Genomic DNA, 24,652 nt, shown 5'->3' with positions numbered 1-24,652 from the left:
CGTTGCTAACTACCAGCGCCGTTGCTGACTACCAGCGCCGTTGCTAACTACCAGCGCCGTTGCTAACTACCAGCGCCAGTCCCCTTGTTATAACGAGTTACGGAATATTAGAATCCCATTGTCTTAACCTTTGTCCTCTTCAACCTAGCATTCAGCTAGCTAGTAAGCTAATGGGTGCAGACATTTTGTTTAGCTTGCTAGCTTTGTATAATACGAATGACAGTATGATAGCGTTACTGTACATTTATATTCATATGAGAGGGGTAAACGTACATTTTTTTTCTATGATGAAGTTACTTCATGAAGTAAATGTTGTTAGCTAACGTTAGCTAGCTAGCAGCTGTGCCACTTTGTTTGTTTGCCTTGCAACTAAATTAACAACAACAACAAAAATCTACCCTTTAGATGTCTGCACATGCTTGTGAATTATTTCCATAAAAAAATTAGGAGTGTAATATGGTAGATGCATGAAAAGTTTCTTGCATAAAGTGAGCTAGGAACTAGCTAGTTGAATAGTTTACATGCTTAGCCTACTGGCCCAGTGGCTAATTGTAACATTTAAAGTACATTCGAGCTGTGACGCTGCAAAGCAAGAACGTCCTCAGAACCCTCTCTCGGCTCGTGACGTTCCCGTTGCTAATGTGAATTGAAAAGGTTTATGTACATATTATTGATATTTTAAATCATAAAAAAAGACTGAAGAGAGTCTGCCAGACATTGGCTTATTTAATATTTGATCAAACCTTTATTTAACTAGGCAAGTCAGTTTTAAGAACAAATTCTTATTTTACAATGACAGTATACCCAGGCCAAACCCGGAAGACGCCGGGCCGATTGTGCACCGCCTTACGGGACTCCTAATCACGGCTGGACTCAAACCAGGGAGCCTGTAGTGACGCCTCAAGCACAGACCGCTGCGTCACTCGGGAGCCCAAAAGCTTAGTGGTCAACACAGTCGTCTTCGAGACGAGAGTCCGGTCTGGGAATTGAATCCCCTTTATGCTAGATTCTACACCAGGGGTGTCAAACTCCTTCCTTGGAGGGTTGTCTCTCTGCTGGTTGTCATTTCCTTTCAATTTGATTCCAAATAAATCATAAACAACCAGGTGAGGGGAGTTCCTGACTAATCAGGGACCTTAATAGATCAATCAAGTACAAGGGAGGAATGAAAACCTGCTTGTCACCTGTGTTTTACAGTGCTCATCCTTTTCAATCTGTTTCTCCCTCTGTCTATTTAAGTAAATAATAGAGTCTCCTCACGTAAAAATGTCAAAGGGTCCGCCGTACCTGTAAGGACTGATCCGATGAAGAGGAAGACACAGAGGAAGATGTTTCCTGCCAGCGTCCCGTAGTTATCTATTATCTTCCCCTGGCAGATAGTGAAGATGATACCAAACACCTGTATAGGGAGAAACGGGTTGTAGTGAAAAACGCACAGCCAGCCAGGCGTCCAGACAGCCAGGCGTCCAGACAGCCAGGCGTCCAGACAGCCAGGCGTCCAGACAGCCAGGCGTCCAGACAGACAGGCGTCTAGACAGCCAGGCACACAGACAGGCGTCTAGACAGCCAGGCGTCTAGACAGCCAGGCGTCTAGACAGGCGTCTAGACAGGCGTCTAGACAGCCAGGCACATGTATATTTTCGCAAACACAATATATACACAAACATACCAACATTTCCCGATTCTGTTATGGTTCTCTATTATCCCATGGATATGAAAAGCTTTTGATCTGCCAACAACTGTCAGAAGCAGCAGCTGTGTGTTCACCTGTGCAGAGCAGTTGAGCAGGCCTGAAGAGGTGCCTTCACACTCGGGGTAGGTTAGCTCCACACCAAACTCAAAGCCCAGGGGAAGATAGCCTGTCATGAAGAACCTACAGACATAGAAATACCACACAGTGTTGTATCCCTTATTGAAGTCACTTGTTCAATATACTTCAAATCTGTGTAGATGAAGAGGAGGAGACCGGGTTAAAGATGAAGGGGAGGAGACCGGGTTAAAGATGAAGGGGAGGAGACCGGGTTAAAGATGAAGGGGAGGAGACCGGGTTAAAGATGAAGGGGAGGAGACCGGGTTAAAGATGAAGGGGAGGAGACCGGGTTAAAGATGAAGGGGAGGAGACCGGGTTAAAGATGAAGGGAAGGAGACCTGGTTAAAGATGAAGGGGAGGAGACCGGGTTAAAGATGAAGGGGAGGAGACCGGGTTAAAGATGAAGGGGAGGAGACGGGTTAAAGATGAAGGGGAGGAGACGGGGTGAAAGATGAAGGGGAGGAGACGGGTTAAAGATGAAGGGGCGGAGACCGGGTTAAAGATGAAGGGGCGGAGACCGGGTTAAAGATGAAGGGGCGGAGACCGGGTTAAAGATGAAGGGGAGGAGACGGGTTAAAGATGAAGGGAAGGAGACGGGTTAAAGATGAAGGGGAGGAGTCAGGTTAAAGATGAAGGGGAGGAGACGGGTTAAAGATGAAGGGAAGGAGACGGGTTAAAGAGGAAGGGGAGGAGTCAGGTTAAAGATGAATGGGAGGAGTCAGGTTAAAAGAAGGATTTGTAAGCTTTGAGACATGAATTGTGTGTGGTGTTCCATTCACAGGGTGAATGGGCAAGACAAACGATGAAGTTCCTTTGAACGGGGTACGGTAGTAGATGCCAGGCGCACCGGTTTGTGTCAAGAACTGCCACGCTGCTGTTTATTTTTCCCTCTCAATATTAGGAAGGTGTTCTTAATGTTTGGTATAGTCAGTGTACATAGGGATCCTATAATTCAGTTCCTACATAAAAAAAAATATTAAAATGGCTCATCACTATTTGGCCAAGTTGCAAAAATCAGAAGTATGGGGTATAGTTTTACAATTTCTCTTCATAAAATTTTATTTAAACCTAACCCTAACCTTTCCCACACCGCTAGCATTCTGCCTAACCTTAAACGAAGACCAAAAAAGACAAAAATATCTATATATTTTCAGACATTTTTACGATCTAGACATTTTTGACTTTGTAGCTTGACCATATTAGTGGGAAACCACTTCCTTGACCATGACGGTAGGACACCAAAATGTTCACTCTAGTCTTCTATTTAATTCTGTGGTAATACAGCGCCTTGCAAAAGTATTCAGACATCTTGTATTTATTCACATTTTATTAAAAAACTCAATCAAATTTATTTTTTCCTCTTTTTTACACACATCAGCAGACGCCACAAAGTTACAGAAACCCAGCAGTTTAACCCCCCAGGGAGAAAAGCGATGCAGTTGTAGAAGCTCAGTGGTTTTTAGTAGGAAACATCTTTCTGTTACAAAGTGGGATTTTTGACTTAAATCTATGTGCCTTGACAGAGCTTGAAGAATTATGAAAAGAGTAAATGTGTTAATATTGTATATTCCAGATGTGTAGAGACATACCCAGTAAAACTCTCAGCTGTAATCGCTGCCAAAAGGTATTGACTCGGGGAGCTGAATACTTATGATACCACAATATTTTAGTTATTTATTTATTATTTTGTTTTACCTTGATTTAATTTCTATTATACTTTTATTTTTAAACATGAAAAAAATTCCACTTTGACAGAAAAGTTTGTGTAGATTGTTGACAATTTACAATTAAATCCATTTTAATCCCACTTTGTAACAATAAAATGTAAAGAAAATAAAGGGGTATGAATACTTTTGCTAGACAATGTCAACAAGGAGACGTGTATATTGATACCCTAGAGACGCCACAGTCAACAAGGAGACGTGTATATTGATACCTAGAGACGCCAGTCAACAAGGAGACGTGTATATTGATACCCTAGAGACGCCACAGTCAACAAGGAGACGTGTATATTGATACCCTAGAGACGCCACAGTCAACAAGGAGACGTGTATATTGATACCCTAGAGAAGCCACAGTCAACAAGGAGACGTGTATATTGATACCCTAGAGACGCCACAGTCAACAAGGAGACGTGTATATTGATACCCTAGAGACGCCACAGTCAACAAGGAGACGTGTATATTGATACCTAGAGACGCCACAGTCAACAAGGAGACGTGTACATTGATACCCTAGAGACGCCAGTCAACAAGGAGACGTGTATATTGATACCCTAGAGACGCCCCAGTCAACAAGGAGACGTGTATATTGATACCCTAGAGACGCCACAGTCAACAAGGAGACGTGTATATTGATACCTAGAGACACCAGTCAACAAGGAGACGTGTATATTGATACCCTAAAGACGCCAGTCAACAAGGAGACGTGTATATTGATACCTAGAGACGCCAGTCAACAAGGAGACGTGTATATTGATACCTAGAGACGCCTCAGTCAACAAGGAGACGTGTATATTGATACCCTAGAGACGCCTCAGTCAACAAGGAGACGTGTATATTGATACCTAGGGACGCCTCAGTCAACAAGGAGACGTGTATATTGATACCCTAGAGACGCCACAGTCAACAAGGAGACGTGTATATTGATACCTAGAGACGCCACAGTCAACAAGGAGACGTGTATATTGATACCCTAGAGACGCCAGTCAACAAGGAGACGTGTATATTGATACCCTAGAGACGCCAGTCAACAAGGAGACGTGTATATTGATACCTAGAGACGCCTCAGTCAACAAGGAGACGTGTATATTGATACCCTAGAGACGCCAGTCAACAAGGAGACGTATATTGATACCTAGAGACGCCACAGTCAACAAGGAGACGTGTATATTGATACCCTAGAGACGCCAGTCAACAAGGAGACGTGTATATTGATACCCTAGAGACGCCAGTCAACAAGGAGACGTGTATATTGATACCTAGAGACGCCACAGTCAACAAGGAGACGTGTATATTGATACCTAGAGACGCCAGTCAACAAGGAGACGTGTATATTGATACCCTAGAGACGCCACAGTCAACAAGGAGACGTGTATATTGATACCTAGAGACGCCAGTCAACAAGGAGACGTGTATATTGATACCCTAGAGACGCCACAGTCAACAAGGAGACGTGTATATTGATACCCTAGAGACGCCACAGTCAACAAGGAGACGTGTATATTGATACCCTAGAGACGCCACAGTCAACAAGGAGACGTGTATATTGATACCCTAGAGACGCCACAGTCAACAAGGAGACGTGTATATTGATACCCTAGAGACGCCACAGTCAACAAGGAGACGTGTATATTGATACCTAGAGACGCCACAGTCAACAAGGAGACGTGTACATTGATACCCTAGAGACGCCAGTCAACAAGGAGACGTGTATATTGATACCCTAGAGACGCCCCAGTCAACAAGGAGACGTGTATATTGATACCCTAGAGACGCCACAGTCAACAAGGAGACGTGTATATTGATACCTAGAGACACCAGTCAACAAGGAGACGTGTATATTGATACCCTAAAGACGCCAGTCAACAAGGAGACGTGTATATTGATACCTAGAGACGCCAGTCAACAAGGAGACGTGTATATTGATACCTAGAGACGCCTCAGTCAACAAGGAGACGTGTATATTGATACCCTAGAGACGCCTCAGTCAACAAGGAGACGTGTATATTGATACCTAGGGACGCCTCAGTCAACAAGGAGACGTGTATATTGATACCCTAGAGACGCCAGTCAACAAGGAGACGTATATTGATACCTAGAGACGCCACAGTCAACAAGGAGACGTGTATATTGATACCCTAGAGACGCCAGTCAACAAGGAGACGTGTATATTGATACCCTAGAGACGCCAGTCAACAAGGAGACGTGTATATTGATACCTAGAGACGCCTCAGTCAACAAGGAGACGTATATTGATACCCTAGAGACGCCAGTCAACAAGGAGACGTATATTGATACCTAGAGACGCCACAGTCAACAAGGAGACGTGTATATTGATACCCTAGAGACGCCAGTCAACAAGGAGACGTGTATATTGATACCCTAGAGACGCCAGTCAACAAGGAGACGTGTATATTGATACCTAGAGACGCCACAGTCAACAAGGAGACGTGTATATTGATACCCTAGAGACGCCACAGTCAACAAGGAGACGTGTATATTGATACCCTAGAGACGCCAGTCAACAAGGAGACGTGTATATTGATACCCTAGAGACGCCAGTCAACAAGGAGACGTGTATATTGATACCTAGAGACGCCTCAGTCAACAAGGAGACGTGTATATTGATACCTAGAGACGCCAGTCAACAAGGAGATGTGTATATTGATACCTAGAGACGCCTCAGTCAACAAGGAGACGTGTATATTGATACCTAGAGACGCCAGTCAACAAGGAGACGTGTATATTGATACCCTAGAGACGCCAGTCAACAAGGAGAGGTATATTGATACCTAGAGACGCCACAGTCAACAAGGAGACGTGTATATTGATACCCTAGAGACGCCAGTCAACAAGGAGACGTGTATATTGATACCCTAGAGACGCCACAGTCAACAAGGAGACGTGTATATTGATACCCTAGAGACGCCAGTCAACAAGGAGACGTGTATATTGATACCCTAGAGACGCCAGTCAACAAGGAGACGTGTATATTGATACCCTAGAGACGCCACAGTCAACAAGGAGACGTGTATATTGATACCCTAGAGACGCCAGTCAACAAGGAGACGTGTATATTGATACCCTAGAGACGCCAGTCAACAAGGAGACGTGTATATTGATACCTAGAGACGCCTCAGTCAACAAGGAGACGTGTATATTGATACCTAGAGACGCCAGTCAACAAGGAGACGTGTATATTGATACCCTAGAGACGCCAGTCAACAAGGAGACGTATATTGATACCTAGAGACGCCACAGTCAACAAGGAGACGTGTATATTGATACCCTAGAGACGCCAGTCAACAAGGAGACGTGTATATTGATACCCTAGAGACGCCAGTCAACAAGGAGACGTGTATATTGATACCTAGAGACGCCTCAGTCAACAAGGAGACGTGTATATTGATACCCTAGAGACGCCAGTCAACAAGGAGACGTATATTGATACCTAGAGACGCCACAGTCAACAAGGAGACGTGTATATTGATACCCTAGAGACGCCACAGTCAACAAGGAGACGTGTATATTGATACCCTAGAGACGCCAGTCAACAAGGAGACGTGTATATTGATACCTAGAGACGCCTCAGTCAACAAGGAGACGTGTATATTGATACCCTAGAGACGCCACAGTCAACAAGGAGACGTGTATATTGATACCCTAGAGACGCCAGTCAACAAGGAGACGTGTATATTGATACCTAGAGACGCCTCAGTCAACAAGGAGACGTGTATATTGATACCCTAGAGACGCCACAGTCAACAAGGAGACGTGTATATTGATACCCTAAAGACGCCAGTCAACAAGGAGACGTGTATATTGATACCCTAGAGACGCCACAGTCAACAAGGAGACGTGTATATTGATACCCTAGAGACGCCTCAGTCAACAAGGAGACGTGTATATTGATACCCTAGAGACGCCACAGTCAACAAGGAGACGTGTATATTGATACCTAGAGACGCCAGTCAACAAGGAGACGTGTATATTGATACCCTAGAGACGCCACAGTCAACAAGGAGACGTGTATATTGATACCCTAGAGACGCCTCAGTCAACAAGGAGACGTGTATATTGATACCCTAGAGACGCCACAGTCAACAAGGAGACGTGTATATTGATACCCTAGAGACGCCACAGTCAACAAGGAGACGTGTATATTGATACCTAGAGACGCCACAGTCAACAAGGAGACGTGTATATTGATACCCTAGAGACGCCAGTCAACAAGGAGACGTGTATATTGATACCCTAGAGACGCCCCAGTCAACAAGGAGACGTGTATATTGATACCCTAGAGACGCCACAGTCAACAAGGAGACGTGTATATTGATACCTAGAGACGCCAGTCAACAAGGAGACGTGTATATTGATACCTAGAGACGCCTCAGTCAACAAGGAGACGTGTATATTGATACCCTAGAGACGCCCCAGTCAACAAGGAGACGTGTATATTGATACCCTAGAGACGCCACAGTCAACAAGGAGACGTGTATATTGATACCCTAGAGACGCCTCAGTCAACAAGGAGACGTGTATATTGATACCTAGGGACGCCTCAGTCAACAAGGAGACGTGTATATTGATACCCTAGAGACGCCAGTCAACAAGGAGACGTATATTGATACCTAGAGACGCCACAGTCAACAAGGAGACGTGTATATTGATACCCTAGAGACGCCAGTCAACAAGGAGACGTGTATATTGATACCCTAGAGACAACAGTCAACAAGGAGACGTGTATATTGATACCTAGAGACGCCTCAGTCAACAAGGAGACGTGTATATTGATACCCTAGAGACGCCAGTCAACAAGGAGACGTGTATATTGATACCCTAGAGACGCCAGTCAACAAGGAGACGTGTATATTGATACCTAGAGACGCCACAGTCAACAAGGAGACGTGTATATTGATACCCTAGAGACGCCACAGTCAACAAGGAGACGTGTATATTGATACCCTAGAGACGCCAGTCAACAAGGAGACGTGTATATTGATACCCTAGAGACGCCAGTCAACAAGGAGACGTGTATATTGATACCTAGAGACGCCTCAGTCAACAAGGAGACGTGTATATTGATACCTAGAGACGCCAGTCAACAAGGAGATGTGTATATTGATACCTAGAGACGCCTCAGTCAACAAGGAGACGTGTATATTGATACCTAGAGACGCCAGTCAACAAGGAGACGTGTATATTGATACCCTAGAGACGCCAGTCAACAAGGAGACGTATATTGATACCTAGAGACGCCACAGTCAACAAGGAGACGTGTATATTGATACCCTAGAGACGCCAGTCAACAAGGAGACGTGTATATTGATACCCTAGAGACGCCAGTCAACAAGGAGACGTGTATATTGATACCTAGAGACGCCTCAGTCAACAAGGAGACGTGTATATTGATACCCTAGAGACGCCAGTCAACAAGGAGACGTGTATATTGATACCCTAGAGACGCCACAGTCAACAAGGAGACGTGTATATTGATACCCTAGAGACGCCAGTCAACAAGGAGACGTGTATATTGATACCCTAGAGACGCCAGTCAACAAGGAGACGTGTATATTGATACCTAGAGACGCCTCAGTCAACAAGGAGACGTGTATATTGATACCTAGAGACGCCAGTCAACAAGGAGACGTGTATATTGATACCTAGAGACGCCAGTCAACAAGGAGACGTGTATATTGATACCCTAGAGACGCCACAGTCAACAAGGAGACGTGTATATTGATACCCTAGAGACACCAGTCAACAAGGAGACGTGTATATTGATACCCTAGAGACGCCAGTCAACAAGGAGACGTGTATATTGATACCTAGAGACGCCTCAGTCAACAAGGAGACGTGTATATTGATACCTAGAGACGCCAGTCAACAAGGAGACGTGTATATTGATACCTAGAGACGCCTCAGTCAACAAGGAGACGTGTATATTGATACCTAGAGACGCCAGTCAACAAGGAGACGTGTATATTGATACCCTAGAGACGCCAGTCAACAAGGAGACGTGTATATTGATACCCTAGAGACGCCAGTCAACAAGGAGACGTGTATATTGATACCCTAGAGACGCCAGTCAACAAGGAGACGTGTATATTGATACCTAGAGACGCCTCAGTCAACAAGGAGACGTGTATATTGATACCTAGAGACGCCTCAGTCAACAAGGAGACGTGTATATTGATACCTAGAGACGCCTCAGTCAACAAGGAGACGTGTATATTGATACCCTAGAGACGCCTCAGTCAACAAGGAGACGTGTATATTGATACCTAGGGACGCCTCAGTCAACAAGGAGACGTGTATATTGATACCCTAGAGACGCCAGTCAACAAGGAGACGTATATTGATACCTAGAGACGCCACAGTCAACAAGGAGACGTGTATATTGATACCCTAGAGACGCCAGTCAACAAGGAGACGTGTATATTGATACCCTAGAGACAACAGTCAACAAGGAGACGTGTATATTGATACCTAGAGACGCCTCAGTCAACAAGGAGACGTGTATATTGATACCCTAGAGACGTCAGTCAACAAGGAGACGTGTATATTGATACCCTAGAGACGCCAGTCAACAAGGAGACGTGTATATTGATACCTAGAGACGCCACAGTCAACAAGGAGACGTGTATATTGATACCCTAGAGACGCCACAGTCAACAAGGAGACGTGTATATTGATACCCTAGAGACGCCAGTCAACAAGGAGACGTGTATATTGATACCCTAGAGACGCCAGTCAACAAGGAGACGTGTATATTGATACCTAGAGACGCCTCAGTCAACAAGGAGACGTGTATATTGATACCTAGAGACGCCAGTCAACAAGGAGATGTGTATATTGATACCTAGAGACGCCTCAGTCAACAAGGAGACGTGTATATTGATACCTAGAGACGCCAGTCAACAAGGAGACGTGTATATTGATACCCTAGAGACGCCAGTCAACAAGGAGACGTATATTGATACCTAGAGACGCCACAGTCAACAAGGAGACGTGTATATTGATACCCTAGAGACGCCAGTCAACAAGGAGACGTGTATATTGATACCCTAGAGACGCCAGTCAACAAGGAGACGTGTATATTGATACCTAGAGACGCCTCAGTCAACAAGGAGACGTGTATATTGATACCCTAGAGACGCCAGTCAACAAGGAGACGTGTATATTGATACCCTAGAGACGCCACAGTCAACAAGGAGACGTGTATATTGATACCCTAGAGACGCCAGTCAACAAGGAGACGTGTATATTGATACCCTAGAGACGCCAGTCAACAAGGAGACGTGTATATTGATACCTAGAGACGCCTCAGTCAACAAGGAGACGTGTATATTGATACCTAGAGACGCCAGTCAACAAGGAGACGTGTATATTGATACCTAGAGACGCCAGTCAACAAGGAGACGTGTATATTGATACCCTAGAGACGCCACAGTCAACAAGGAGACGTGTATATTGATACCCTAGAGACACCAGTCAACAAGGAGACGTGTATATTGATACCCTAGAGACGCCAGTCAACAAGGAGACGTGTATATTGATACCTAGAGACGCCAGTCAACAAGGAGATGTGTATATTGATACCTAGAGACGCCTCAGTCAACAAGGAGACGTGTATATTGATACCTAGAGACGCCAGTCAACAAGGAGACGTGTATATTGATACCCTAGAGACGCCAGTCAACAAGGAGACGTGTATATTGATACCCTAGAGACGCCAGTCAACAAGGAGACGTGTATATTGATACCCTAGAGACGCCAGTCAACAAGTAGACGTGTATATTGATACCCTAGAGACGCCAGTCAACAAGGAGACGTGTATATTGATACCTAGAGACGCCTCAGTCAACAAGGAGACGTGTATATTGATACCTAGAGACGCCTCAGTCAACAAGGAGACGTGTATATTGATACCTAGAGACGCCACAGTCAACAAGGAGACGTGTATATTGATACCCTAGAGACGCCACAGTCAACAAGGAGACGTGTATATTGATACCCTAGAGACGCCAGTCAACAAGGAGACGTGTATATTGATACCCTAGAGACGCCAGTCAACAAGGAGACGTGTATATTGATACCTAGAGACGCCTCAGTCAACAAGGAGACGTGTATATTGATACCTAGAGACGCCAGTCAACAAGGAGACGTGTATATTGATACCTAGAGACGCCAGTCAACAAGGAGATGTGTATATTGATACCTAGAGACGCCTCAGTCAACAAGGAGACGTGTATATTGATACCTAGAGACGCCAGTCAACAAGGAGACGTGTATATTGATACCCTAGAGACGCCAGTCAACAAGGAGACGTATATTGATACCTAGAGACGCCACAGTCAACAAGGAGACGTGTATATTGATACCCTAGAGACGCCAGTCAACAAGGAGACGTGTATATTGATACCCTAGAGACGCCAGTCAACAAGGAGACGTGTATATTGATACCTAGAGACGCCTCAGTCAACAAGGAGACGTGTATATTGATACCCTAGAGACGCCAGTCAACAAGGAGACGTATATTGATACCTAGAGACGCCACAGTCAACAAGGAGACGTGTATATTGATACCCTAGAGACGCCAGTCAACAAGGAGACGTGTATATTGATACCCTAGAGACGCCACAGTCAACAAGGAGACGTGTATATTGATACCCTAGAGACGCCACAGTCAACAAGGAGACGTGTATATTGATACCCTAGAGACGCCACAGTCAACAAGGAGACGTGTATATTGATACCCTAGAGACGCCAGTCAACAAGGAGACGTGTATATTGATACCCTAGAGACGCCAGTCAACAAGGAGACGTGTATATTGATACCCTAGAGACGCCAGTCAACAAGGAGACGTGTATATTGATACCCTAGAGACGCCAGTCAACAAGGAGACGTGTATATTGATACCTAGAGACGCCTCAGTCAACAAGGAGACGTGTATATTGATACCTAGAGACGCCAGTCAACAAGGAGACGTGTATATTGATACCTAGAGACGCCAGTCAACAAGGAGACGTGTATATTGATACCCTAGAGACGCCAGTCAACAAGGAGACGTGTATATTGATACCTAGAGACGCCAGTCAACAAGGAGACGTGTATATTGATACCCTAGAGACGCCACAGTCAACAAGGAGACGTGTATATTGATACCCTAGAGACGCCAGTCAACAAGGAGACGTGTATATTGATACCTAGAGACGCCTCAGTCAACAAGGAGACGTGTATATTGATACCTAGAGACGCCACAGTCAACAAGGAGACGTGTATATTGATACCCTAGAGACGCCAGTCAACAAGGAGACGTGTATATTGATACCTAGAGACGCCTCAGTCAACAAGGAGACGTGTATATTGATACCCTAGAGACGCCACAGTCAACAAGGAGACGTGTATATTGATACCCTAAAGACGCCAGTCAACAAGGAGACGTGTATATTGATACCCTAGAGACGCCACAGTCAACAAGGAGACGTGTATATTGATACCCTAGAGACGCCACAGTCAACAAGGAGACGTGTATATTGATACCCTAGAGACGCCACAGTCAACAAGGAGACGTGTATATTGATACCCTAGAGACGCCACAGTCAACAAGGAGACGTGTATATTGATACCCTAGAGACGCCACAGTCAACAAGGAGACGTGTATATTGATACCCTAGAGACGCCACAGTCAACAAGGAGACGTGTATATTGATACCCTAGAGACGCCACAGTCAACAAGGAGACGTGTATATTGATACCCTAGAGACGCCACAGTCAACAAGGAGAAAGGAGACACTGCAAAAACAATCCAACAGATCATAAGACTTGAATGCCAAACGCCTTTAAGCCAAGCAACGTATAGAGATATATAGTACTATACATAGCCTACTGTAACTACCAGAATAGCCTGGGTTGACAGACAGCGTATGGCTTCACAAATGTCAGGATGTTGGTCAGTGTGTGTAAAAGGCAGAGGTAGCAGCTCAGGTGTTTCAGAGAGAGAGAGAGAGAGAGAGGAGAGACAGAGCGACAGAGAGAGACAGAGAGAGAGAGACAGAGAGCGACAGAGAGCGACAGAGAGCGACAGAGAGAGACAGAGAGAGACAGAGAGAGACAGAGAGAGACAGAGAGCGACAGAGAGAGACAGAGAAAGACAGAGAAAGACAGAGAAAGACAGAGAAAGACAGAGAAAGACAGAGAAAGACAGAAAGACAGAAAGACAGAAAGACAGAGAAAGACAGAGAAAGACAGAGAGACCAAAATACCAAACGATGAGAAAGCAAACATATTACTATTTGACACACTGGAAAGAATCAATTTTAATTAAAAAACAGAGCAAATTGGAATGCAATCTGGAATGAATGAATGAATGAATCAGACAGACAGGACAGACAGGTCTTACCCCAGGGCTCCAGCGGTGAGGAAGACTACCCAGAGATGACCCAGACTGAGGGTGAAGGCGTAGACCAACATCCCTACGAAGGACATGAGGTAGACCGCCAGGGTAGTCTGTCTGGAAGACAGAATCAATGAAAAAAAAATCTGTCAATTGATAATTATTTTATTTAATTAACAAAAAAGTTATGCAACACCTAATTCCCCTGTGTGAAAAAAGTAATTGGCCCGTTACACTCTAACTGGTTGTACCACCCTTTAGCTGCAGTGACTCCAACCAAACACTTCCTGTAGTTGTTGATCAGTCTCTCACATCACTGTGGAGGAATTCTGGCACATTCTTCCATGCAGAACTGCTTTAACTCAAGAGACATTTGTGGGTTTTCAAACATGAACTGTTCGTTTCAAGTCCTGTCACAACATCTCAATTGGGATTAGGTCTGGACTTTATCATGTAGAATTGATTGTATTTTTTTTATCATTGTCTTGCAGCATGACCCAGCTGCACTTCAGCTTCAGCTCACAGACAGATGGGCCTGACATTCTCCTGTAGAAATATCTGATACAGAGAAGAATTCACGGTTCCTTCTGTTAAGGCAAGTCGTCCAGGTCCTGGGGCAGCAAAGCATCCCCAAACCACCACCATGCTGACCCCAAACCATAACACTACCACCACCATGCTGACCCCAAACCACCACACCACCACCACCATGCTGGACCCCAAACCATCACACTACCACCACCATGCTGACCCCAAACCATCACACTACCACCACCATGCTGACCCCAAACCATCACACTACCACCACCATGCTGACCCCAAACCATCACACTACCACCACCATGCTGACCCCAAACCATCACACTACCACCACCATGCTGACCCCAAACCATCACACTACCACCACCACCATGCTGACCCCAAACCATCACACTACCACCACCACCATGCTGGACCCCAAACCATCACACTACCACCACCATGCTGACCCCAAACAACCACACTACCACCACCATGCTGACCCCCAAACCATCACACTACCACCACCATGCTGACCCCAAACCATCACACTACCACCACCATGCTGACCCCAAACCATCACACTCCCACCATCATGCTGGACCCCAAACCACCACACTACCACCACCATGCTGACCCCAAACCATCACACTACCACCACCATGCTGACCCCAAACCATCACACTACCACCACCATGCTGACCCCAAACCATCACACTACCACCACCATGCTGACCCCAAACCATCACACTACCACCACCACCATGCTGGACCCCAAACCATCACACTACCACCACCACCATGCTGGACCCCAAACCATCACACTACCACCACCACCATGCTGGACCCCAAACCATCACACTACCACCACCATGCTGACCCCAAACCATCACACTCCCACCACCATGCTGGACCCCAAACCATCACACTACCACCACCATGCTGACCCCAAACCATCACACTACCACCACCATGCTGACCCCAAACAACCACACTACCACCACCACCATGCTGGACCCCAAACCATCACACTACCACCACCATGCTGACCCCAAACCATCACACTCCCACCACCATGCTGGACCCCAAACCATCACACTACCACCACCATGCTGACCCCAAACCATCACACTACCACCACCATGCTGACCCCAAACAACCACACTACCACCACGCTGGACCCCAAACCATCACACTACCACCACCATGCTGACCCCAAACCATCACCCTACCACCACCACCATGCTGGACCTCAAACCATCACACTACCACCACCATGCTTGACCGTTGGTATGAGGTTCATACTGTAGAATGCAGTGTTTTGGTTTTCGCCAGACATAATGGGACCCATGTCATCCAAAAAGCCTCAACTAAAATGGCCTCTATGACATCAACCTACCTAGGATTCTAGATCTATTTGATGTCCCAATCAGAGCAGGCCTCAACTAAAATGGCCTCTATGACATCAAACTACCTAGGATTCTAGATCAATGTCAACTCATGGTGTGTTGGTATTTCCATACTGGAGTGACAGAGAGTGCTCATAGTGCACTCTGGGCGTTTGTAAATTCAGAACATTGTCATATTTATTCCGCTTCGCTCTCTGGAGCTTACATGGCGCACACTGGACGCTCTGAACGAGAAGTAGGGTTGATCTGAGCGTTCTGACCTCACAACGGCAGTCAAACACCCAAGCTAACTGGCTAGCTACTTCCAGACAAAAATGAGAGAACACCTCACTCTGACCATTTCTCTCTCCCTAGCAGAGTTGGTTAGGCTGTTTTCATGTTATCCAGAGCGTTGGTGACTGTAACTGTGCTGCTGGTAACTATTTAATCATGCCTTTTTTTACCAAAGTTTACTGACACCGGCCAGATTCAACAGGTGTTGATTGTTAGTAAATTCATCAGTTATTCTGTGCTGTGGCACGCTCAGACGAGAGTGCTCTGAAATCGGAGTAGATAGCCAGAGTGAATTTTACGAACGCACCCTTAAAATTGACATCATGTGCCCATTTAATATCTAAGATAAAAGACGCCAACTCGAGAGTTGAGTTGGCACATTAAAATAGTTTCACAGACCAAATGGTTCTATCACCCAAATCAAGCCGTAACATAGTGAATTTTTCCCTACGCGGAGCACAACTCTAAAAAAATTAAATAAAATGGATGTCATGAGTGAGTAAGTATTCCGCTTGGTCCTATATTATTTTTAATTTGAATCCAGGCCCCCCCATCCCCGCAGGAGGCCTTTCACCTTTTTGTAGGCCGTCATTGTAAACATGTACGTGTATCAATTACTGTTATGCTGATGGAGCAGCCTAATGCAGCCAGTTGGAAGAGGGAGATGAGGTCTATGTCCGTCTATGGGAATAACATCTACAGTAACAACGTGTCGCATTGGCAACATTCCTAGTGACTTAGCGACCCTGTGAGGAATGGCTTTCCCGGGAGGGGGGGGGTGGACAGGACAGGACATCAAAGGGGGGCTTTGGGTTTGAAGGGGTCCTCTCTCTGAACACATAACCTGCGAGCCAGGGATCAGAGGTCAGTGAGTTTAACGGAGCAGCAACATCACACAGCAGGGCCCCGAGTCTAGCTGAACAGCAACATCACACGGCAGGGCCCCGAGTCTAGCTGAACAGCAACATCACACGGCAGGGCCCCGAGTCTAGCTGAGCAGCAACATCACACAGCAGGTCCCCGAGTCTAGCTGAGCAGCAACAGCAGGGCCCTGAGTCTAGCTGAACAGCAACATCACACAGCAGGCCCCCGAGTCTAGCTGAGCAGCAACATCACACAGCAGGCCCCCGAGTCAGGCTGAGCAGCAACATCACACAGCAGGCCCCCCGAGTCTAGCTGAGCAGCAACATCACACAGCAGGGCCCCGAGTCTAGCTGAGCAGCAACATCACACAGCAGGCCCCCGAGTCTAGCTGAGCAGCAACATCACACAGCAGGCCCCCCGAGTCTAGCTGAGCAGCAACATCACACAGCAGGGCAGCAGAGATGGAGGAACAGTCATCACACACTGAGAAACACTAAACAACTCACAGCTAGCCGAAACATGAAACAAACACGAAACATGCAACAAACACGATACAACAAACAAGACCCAACATACATGAAACACTGATAAACCCTAAACAACTCTCAGCTAGCTGGAACACGAAACATGAAACAAATATGAAACAAAAAACAACAAAACATACATGAAACACGATATGAAACAGCAAACATGAAACAAGGCCAGCAGAGAAGAAGAAACAAGGCTAATCAACATCCTGCATAGTCAAGTAGAAGGAAGTCTCACACAGCTGGACAACAACATGAAAGGATAAAACACGGACAGTCCAGAACCCAAGACAATAGCGTCACACAAGTCCATTGGTGAGAGTTGCTCAGTGAGTTTCCTTCCCAGTGTTCAAAACTGGTTGAAAAAATCAATGAAACCAGCTTTGCCCACTGGGTTGGTTCCAGACAGTGTTTTGAAATTAGACAAGGAAACATATGGGAATACTGTATCTTATCCCACTTCCCTGCATCCCCAGACCCCCTGACCCCTTGTCCCCTGTCCCCCAGTCCCCATGACAACCAGTCCCCCAGACACCCAGTCCCCCCAGTCCCCCAGACCCCCAGACACCCAGTCCCCCTGACACCAAGTCCCCCTGACCCCCAAGTCCCCCTGACCCCCCAGTCCCCCTGACACCCAGACCCCCTGACACCCAGACCCCAGACGCTTCCTTTAATGATGTAACGTGCACTATAGTGACCAGGGTTGCAAAATTCCAGGAACGTTCAATAAATTCCCTGGTTTTCCCGAAGTCCCGGTTGGAGATTTCCCGGAATGAGCAGGAAATCTGGAATTCTCCAAACAGGATTTCTGGAAAACCAGGGAATTTATTGAAAGTTCCCAGAATTTTGCAACCCTAGTAGTGGCCCATGAGAAATGCACGTTTAAACAACCTAGACTTGACTTACTTGTATGTTTTGGTTCTGTCCAGCCAGATACCACAGATCAGCGACCCCACCATGCCAGCGATAACGATGGTGAGACCTATCCTCCCTGCATTCAACTCTTCACCCTGCGAGGGGGGGGGGGGGATGACAGACAGACAGACAGACAGACGGTCAAGGCAGGCAGGCAGGCAGGCAGACAGGTTAGTGTGTGTGAGAAGCTCTGGTCAAACGTAGGACCCAATTCTGTGCCATTGTGACGCATCCCATGTCTCAGGGTTACCACAGTGCATGTTACTCTAACCCAGTGCTTCCCAAACTGTGGGGTGCAAGGCTATGGCAAGCACCCACCCCCCCACAATCTTTTAAAACGCAGTCCAGCTTTAAAAACTTACACCTGAAAGTTGTAATAGTAGAATTTCTAAATTGGGTAGTACATCATCCGTTCCTCTTGTCATGTTACTTAGAGACCTTAGAGAGCAGGTTATAACTGGTCAGTAATGTCCAGATCAACTCGCCCAGCTAACGTTTTTTTAGCTAGCTTTTTTTAGCCCATAGATTGTTGTAATGCTTGAGTCACTCAAATATCACACGAACACACATAAGACACTGCAAAGTGTGTAGAATCGCAAGAAAATTTTGCTTTAAAAAACGGCAAATGATCTGCAAATGTAAAAACCTGCAAACTTTCTCTCTCCGCCAACTAGAGGGGTGTAAACTGTTTGGAAAGGGGGGCCTGAGTGAAAAAGATTGGGAATCCCTGCACTAACCAACTGGTGACTATACTGGAAAGGTTTCTCTGAGCTGTCTTCAGTGTTGAACAAAGGAATGAGATAAATGTGATGCTGTACAGCGAGCGGGTCAAACTCCACAGAGGGCCGAGTGTTTGCAGGTTTTTAGTTTTTCCTTTCAATTACGACCTAGACAACCAGGTGAGGGGAGTTCCTTAATAATCAGTGACCTAGACAACCAGGTGAGGGGAGTTCCTTAATAATCAGTGACCTAGACAACCAGGTGAGGGGAGTTCCTTAATAATCAGTGACCTAGACAACCAGGTGAGGAGAGTTCCTTAATAATCAGTGACCTAGACAACCAGGTGAGTGGAGTTCCTTAATAATCAGTGACCTAGACAACCAAGTGAGGGGAGTTCCTTAATAATCAGTGACCTAGACAACCAGGCGAGGAGAGTTCCGTAATAACCAGTGACTTAGACAACCAGGTGAGGGGAGTTCCTTAATAATCAAGGACCTAGACAACCAGGTGAGGGGAGTTCCTTAATAATCAAGAACCTAGACAACCAGGTGAGGGGAGTTCTGTAATAATCAGTGACCTAGACAACCAGGTGAGGGGAGTTCCTTAATAATCAGTGACCTAGACAACCAGGTGAGGGGAGTTCCTTAATAATCAGTGACCTAGACAACCAGGTGAGGAGAGTTCCGTAATAACCAGTGACCTAGACAACCAGGTGAGGGGAGTTCCTTAATAATCAAGAACCTAGACAACCAGGTGAGGGGAGTTCCGTAATAATCAGTGACCTAGACAACCAGGTGAGGGTCGTGACAACCCTCTCTCCCCATGTACTGCCACCTAGTGACAAAGGCAAGGGTGGTAAGGGGTGAACAACAGGGCTGCGTTGGGTAAGGGGTGAACAACAGGGCTGCGTTGGGTAAGGGGTGAACAACAGGGCTGCGTTGGGTAAGGGGTGAACAACAGGGCTGCGTTGGGTAAGGGGTGAACAACAGGGCTGCGTTGGGTAAGGGGTGAACAACAGGGCTGCGTTGGGTAAGGGGTGAACAACAGGGCTGCGTTGGGTAAGGGGTGAACAACAGGGCTGCGTTGGGTAAGGGGTGAACAACAGGGCTGCGTTGGGTAAGGGGTGAACAACAGGGCTGCGTTGGGTAAGGGGTGAACAACAGGGCTGCGTTGGGTAAGGGGTGAACAACAGGGCTGCGTTGGGTAAGGGGTGAACAACAGGGCTGTGTTGGGTAAGGGGTGAACAACAGGGCTGTGTTGGGTAAGGGGTGAACAACAGGGCTGTGTTGGGTAAGGGGTGAACAACAGGGCTGTGGTTGGGTAAGAGTCTTGGTTCAAATGACACAGTAATGTCTTTTAACCTTTTACTATACTTGTAGAATAATGTCTCCATCGTTAACCTAATAATACAGTCATGTTACAGTGGTCACAGGAAGAGGATCAGGACTTCCAGGGTACGGTAACGAGGGAAGGACAATAACGTCTGGAGTGGGGTCTACTGTAAATGTTCCTGCTGTAGCTCCTGCTTCAATGTGGGTCTGTATATCCCCACATACAGGGAAGAGATCAGGACTTAGAGGGTAGTATTCGAGACTAGTCAAATTAACTTTGTAGTCTCTCCTTATCGTTCACCATATTACTGTAGGCTACTTGGCATAATGTCTATATTGTTACTGAAATGAATCTTGTTCCAGTATTTCAATGGCGTCTTTGACTGTAGTGTTTCAGTGCCCACAGGCTGCATTAAAGAGCAGAGCGATCGGGACACGCTATAGGGTACTGCAGAAGAGGGAAGGACAACAATGTGTCTACTGTGATCTAAATGAGACATGCTCCAACTGTAGTTCCAGTGTTTTCAATGAATAGTACCAGTGTCCCCATACTGCACTGTAGAGTCAAACAGGGTCAGAACCTAGTACCAGTGTCCCCATACTGCACTGTAGAGCCAAACAGGGTCAGAACCTAGTACCAGTGTCCCCATACTGCACTGTAGAGCCAAACAGGGTCAGAACCTAGTACCAGTGTCCCCATACTGCACTGTAGAGTCAAACAGGGTCAGAACCTAGTACCAGTGTCCCCATACTGCACTGTAGAGCCAAACAAGGTCAGAACTTAATTGTATATATACACACAAACACACACACCACAGGAGGCTGGTGGCAACTTAATGGGGGAGGATGGGCTCGTGGAATCGTAACAAATACAAAGACGACGTTTCCAGGTGTTTTATGTCATTCCATTTGCTCCATTCTCAGACATTGTTGTGAGCCGTCCTCCCTTCAGCAGCCTCCTGTGGTCCACAGGAAAGAGGGGCAGAACTTACAGGGTAGTGTACAGGGTAGTGTACAGGGTAGTGCAGGACTTACAGGGTAGTGTACAGGGTAGTGTACAGGGTAGTGCAGGACTTACAGGGTAGTGTACAGGGTAGTGCAGGACTTACAGGGCAGTGCAGGACTTACAGGGCAGTGCAGGACTTACAGGGCAGTGCAGGACTTACAGGGCAGTGCAGGACTTACAGGGTAGTGTAGGACTTACAGGGTAGTGCAGGACTTACAGGGTAGTGTACAGGGTAGTGCAGGACTTACAGGGTAGTGTAGGACTTACAGGGTAGTGTACATGGTAGTGTACAGGGTAGTGTACAGGGTAGTGCAGGACTTACAGGGCAGTGCAGGACTTACAGGGCAGTGCAGGACTTACAGGGCAGTGCAGGACTTACAGGGTAGTGTAGGACTTACAGGGTAGTGTACAGGGTAGTGCAGGACTTACAGGGTAGTGTAGAACGTACAGGGTAGTGCAGGACTTACAGGCTAGTGCAGGACTTACAGGCTAGTGCAGGACTTACAGGCTAGTGCAGGACTTACAGGCTAGTGCAAGACTTACAGGCTAGTGCAGGACTTACAGGCTAGTGCAGGACTTACAGGCTAGTGCAGGACTTACAGGCTAGTGCAGGACTTACAGGCTAGTGCAGGACTTACAGGCTAGTGCAGGACTTACAGGCTAGTGCAGGACTTACAGGCTAGTGCAGGACTTACAGGGCAGTGTACAGGGTAGTGCAGGACTTACAGGCTAGTGCAGGACTTACAGGCTAGTGCAGGACTTACAGGCTAGTGCAGGACTTACAGGCTAGTGCAGGACTTACAGGCTAGTGCAGAACTTACAGGGTAATGCTCGATGATCATGCGGTTCAGTAGTGTGCCAACAGCATAGAAACAGCCCACGTTCAGTCCTGTGGGCGAGAGACACAGTGAGATACAGCCAATAGGGACTCGGCACACTCGGAGAGCAGCCAATAGGGGTTGATGTTAGAGGTAGGTCGCCCGTCCGTGGTTGATACAGTATTAACAGAGGCAAAGGGGGGTCAGTGAGTCAGGAGAGAGAGGTAGTGGTTAGGGTTGGTACGGTGATCGTATTACCACCAAGCCGGCAGTCACGAGTCATGACTGCAGTCAAATTCCACGTGATCGTTTAGTGACGTAACTAGGCTTCTCCAAGCGCTGATGCTGCTGATGGTCAGTAGTAGCCTACTAAACTTGCTAAATGCCTGGTACTCATCACTCTACTGTCCCTCTAATCACTCTGACATCAATGTAAATGTAATGGAAAATCTAATCAAACACTTCATGAGAGCCCATGAGCTCACAACATTTCTATAGGCTATGCAATTGCGTGAGAAAACAGAGTGATGGCCTCTATTAAAAAGAGGAGCATCCCATTAGCTTTCTATAGGCTAGGCCTACTATATTTATTTCTCAACTTTCCTAATAGTAAGCCCATTGCTTCTCTTTACAACAGGAGTATCCTCTACCTGGCTGGCATGCAAATGAACCACGGGAAAAGTGTCCTCCGTTCGCCATTTAAGTGCAGAGATGACACATATTTTCCCCCCCTGTCCCCGTTTCAGACAGGTGCATGACAATGGTCCATTCTAAATCCAAACTAAATGTCACACATTATTTAGTATATGGAAAAAGACCAGATTAAACCAAGAATAGTCTGATGGGTGACAATATTAGCCTATCACTTGTGAATGACGCCCAGCACAAATCAAGAAACAATGCCTTTTTTTTTTTTTATTTTTTTTTTTAAATAATCCTAGTCGCACACCGCTCATGTTGCCTAGCTCATCGGCCTCTGTTTTGATATGGTTTGTATCACAACTAAAGTGGTCAGATAACTTCTTAAAATGAAGCGCGTTAATCCGCTTTACAAGGGGTCTATTTCTTTGTTAACCTCTCAACACAGAGTGGCTGCATGTGCAACACTCCCCCCCCCCAAAATCGCTTGGAGAAAATATCCTATTTTATTCAGCTTTGTTCGATTGTAATTCTTCATACTATAAGAGAGTATAAAAATAACGCCGCTGAATTCTAAGCTTGTCTGTTAAATGAACTAGCGTAGCCCACAGGCATACGGCCTAGCCAGATCAGGACAACTGAAATGGATGACGTTTTCTTCATATCATTGTCTCTTTAGACCTTAATGGATTTATTGTGAAGGTGTTTTATTAGACTTTTTTTTTTTAAATGTAGATGTTCCAAAGGTCTGCATCAGTGGCTTGTAGGCTGCGTGTGGAAGCCAGGAGATACTAAAAATGTGTTGATGTTAATTAAATAGGTCCTCCTATGTACTTAATAAAAAAATATAGCATCTGAGAAGCTTCTTGATGCATGCCTCACATCCCCTTTGTGTGGTCATAATGCATGCCTTTTTGCAGGCCTTCTCCCGGAGTGCTGCCTGCTCCGAAGCACCTCCCACTCACACGGCTCTGCATCATGTGATCGGGTCTTTCTCACAGGCTACAAGTGAAGACGGACACATCGGGGACGCGTCCTTATCCAATTCCGAGGCGCATATTGAAGATATTGGAAGAACTGTCCACATATACTTTTCGTCAGCCAACTAAGATGAGTAGGACTAACGAACAGCAAAAAAACACTAGCCTCTGTCAATCTACTATCCCTCATAGTACCAAAGTTGACCTATTGACCTCTGTGAGAGAAATAAATATTCCGAACATAGTCTGGGACAGTTGTGGGATGTGATAGATCCCACATTAATACAAGCACTAACATCCCAAAAACATTTTTTTTTGACGCAATGAGGCTAACGCAACAGATGCTTCTACACCTGCATTGCTTGCTGTTTGGGGTTTTAGGCTGGGTATTTCTGTACAGCACTTTGTGACATCAGCTGACGTACGAAGGGCTTTATAAATACATTTTATTCATTGATTGAGATCAGAACGTTTACCAACATTTTTTTTGATAAACTATTAGGTTATTTTCTTCACATTTACAAACGCAGCAATGCTCACACGGCAGCAGGCTATAACTACAAAATGTTCCTTCAGCAGGAAAACACCATTATCTAAAGTGACCACAAATAAGATTATGCGTGTTTAGCTTTTATTATAAAAAAAGGTGCATTTTAAAAATGGTGAAAATTGTCTTCCACAAACTTGAAACTTACGCGCTGTAAATTACCATGAGGAGAC

The 24,652-nt window shown here is 46.0% G+C and overlaps 1 protein-coding gene across 4 annotated transcripts in view; it reads right to left on the bottom strand.

Moving 5' to 3' along the window:
* The window catches only part of LOC110529278 (choline/ethanolamine transporter flvcr2b), a 52,557-nt gene that overhangs the window by 9,291 nt on the left and 18,614 nt on the right, over positions 1-24,652 (bottom strand). For all 4 annotated transcript variants that reach the window (XM_036984602.2, XM_036984601.2, XM_090242444.1 and 1 more), the window contains 5 exons: positions 22,317-22,384; positions 18,430-18,533; positions 13,938-14,048; positions 1,768-1,873; positions 1,288-1,399 (listed from right to left, as the gene is read on the bottom strand). In XM_036984602.2, coding sequence (XP_036840497.1) covers positions 1,288-1,399; positions 1,768-1,873; positions 13,938-14,048; positions 18,430-18,533; positions 22,317-22,384 — 501 coding nt within the window. The remainder of the gene's footprint in view (positions 1-1,287; positions 1,400-1,767; positions 1,874-13,937; positions 14,049-18,429; positions 18,534-22,316; positions 22,385-24,652) is intronic.

The sequence above is a fragment of the Oncorhynchus mykiss genome, chromosome 8 (assembly GCF_057628025.1).
Source record: "Oncorhynchus mykiss isolate SJ-2025 chromosome 8, ASM5762802v1, whole genome shotgun sequence".
Classification (NCBI taxonomy): domain Eukaryota; kingdom Metazoa; phylum Chordata; class Actinopteri; order Salmoniformes; family Salmonidae; genus Oncorhynchus; species Oncorhynchus mykiss.
Note: the sequence above shows the minus strand (reverse complement) of the source record. Positions and strands in the feature narration are given on the sequence as shown.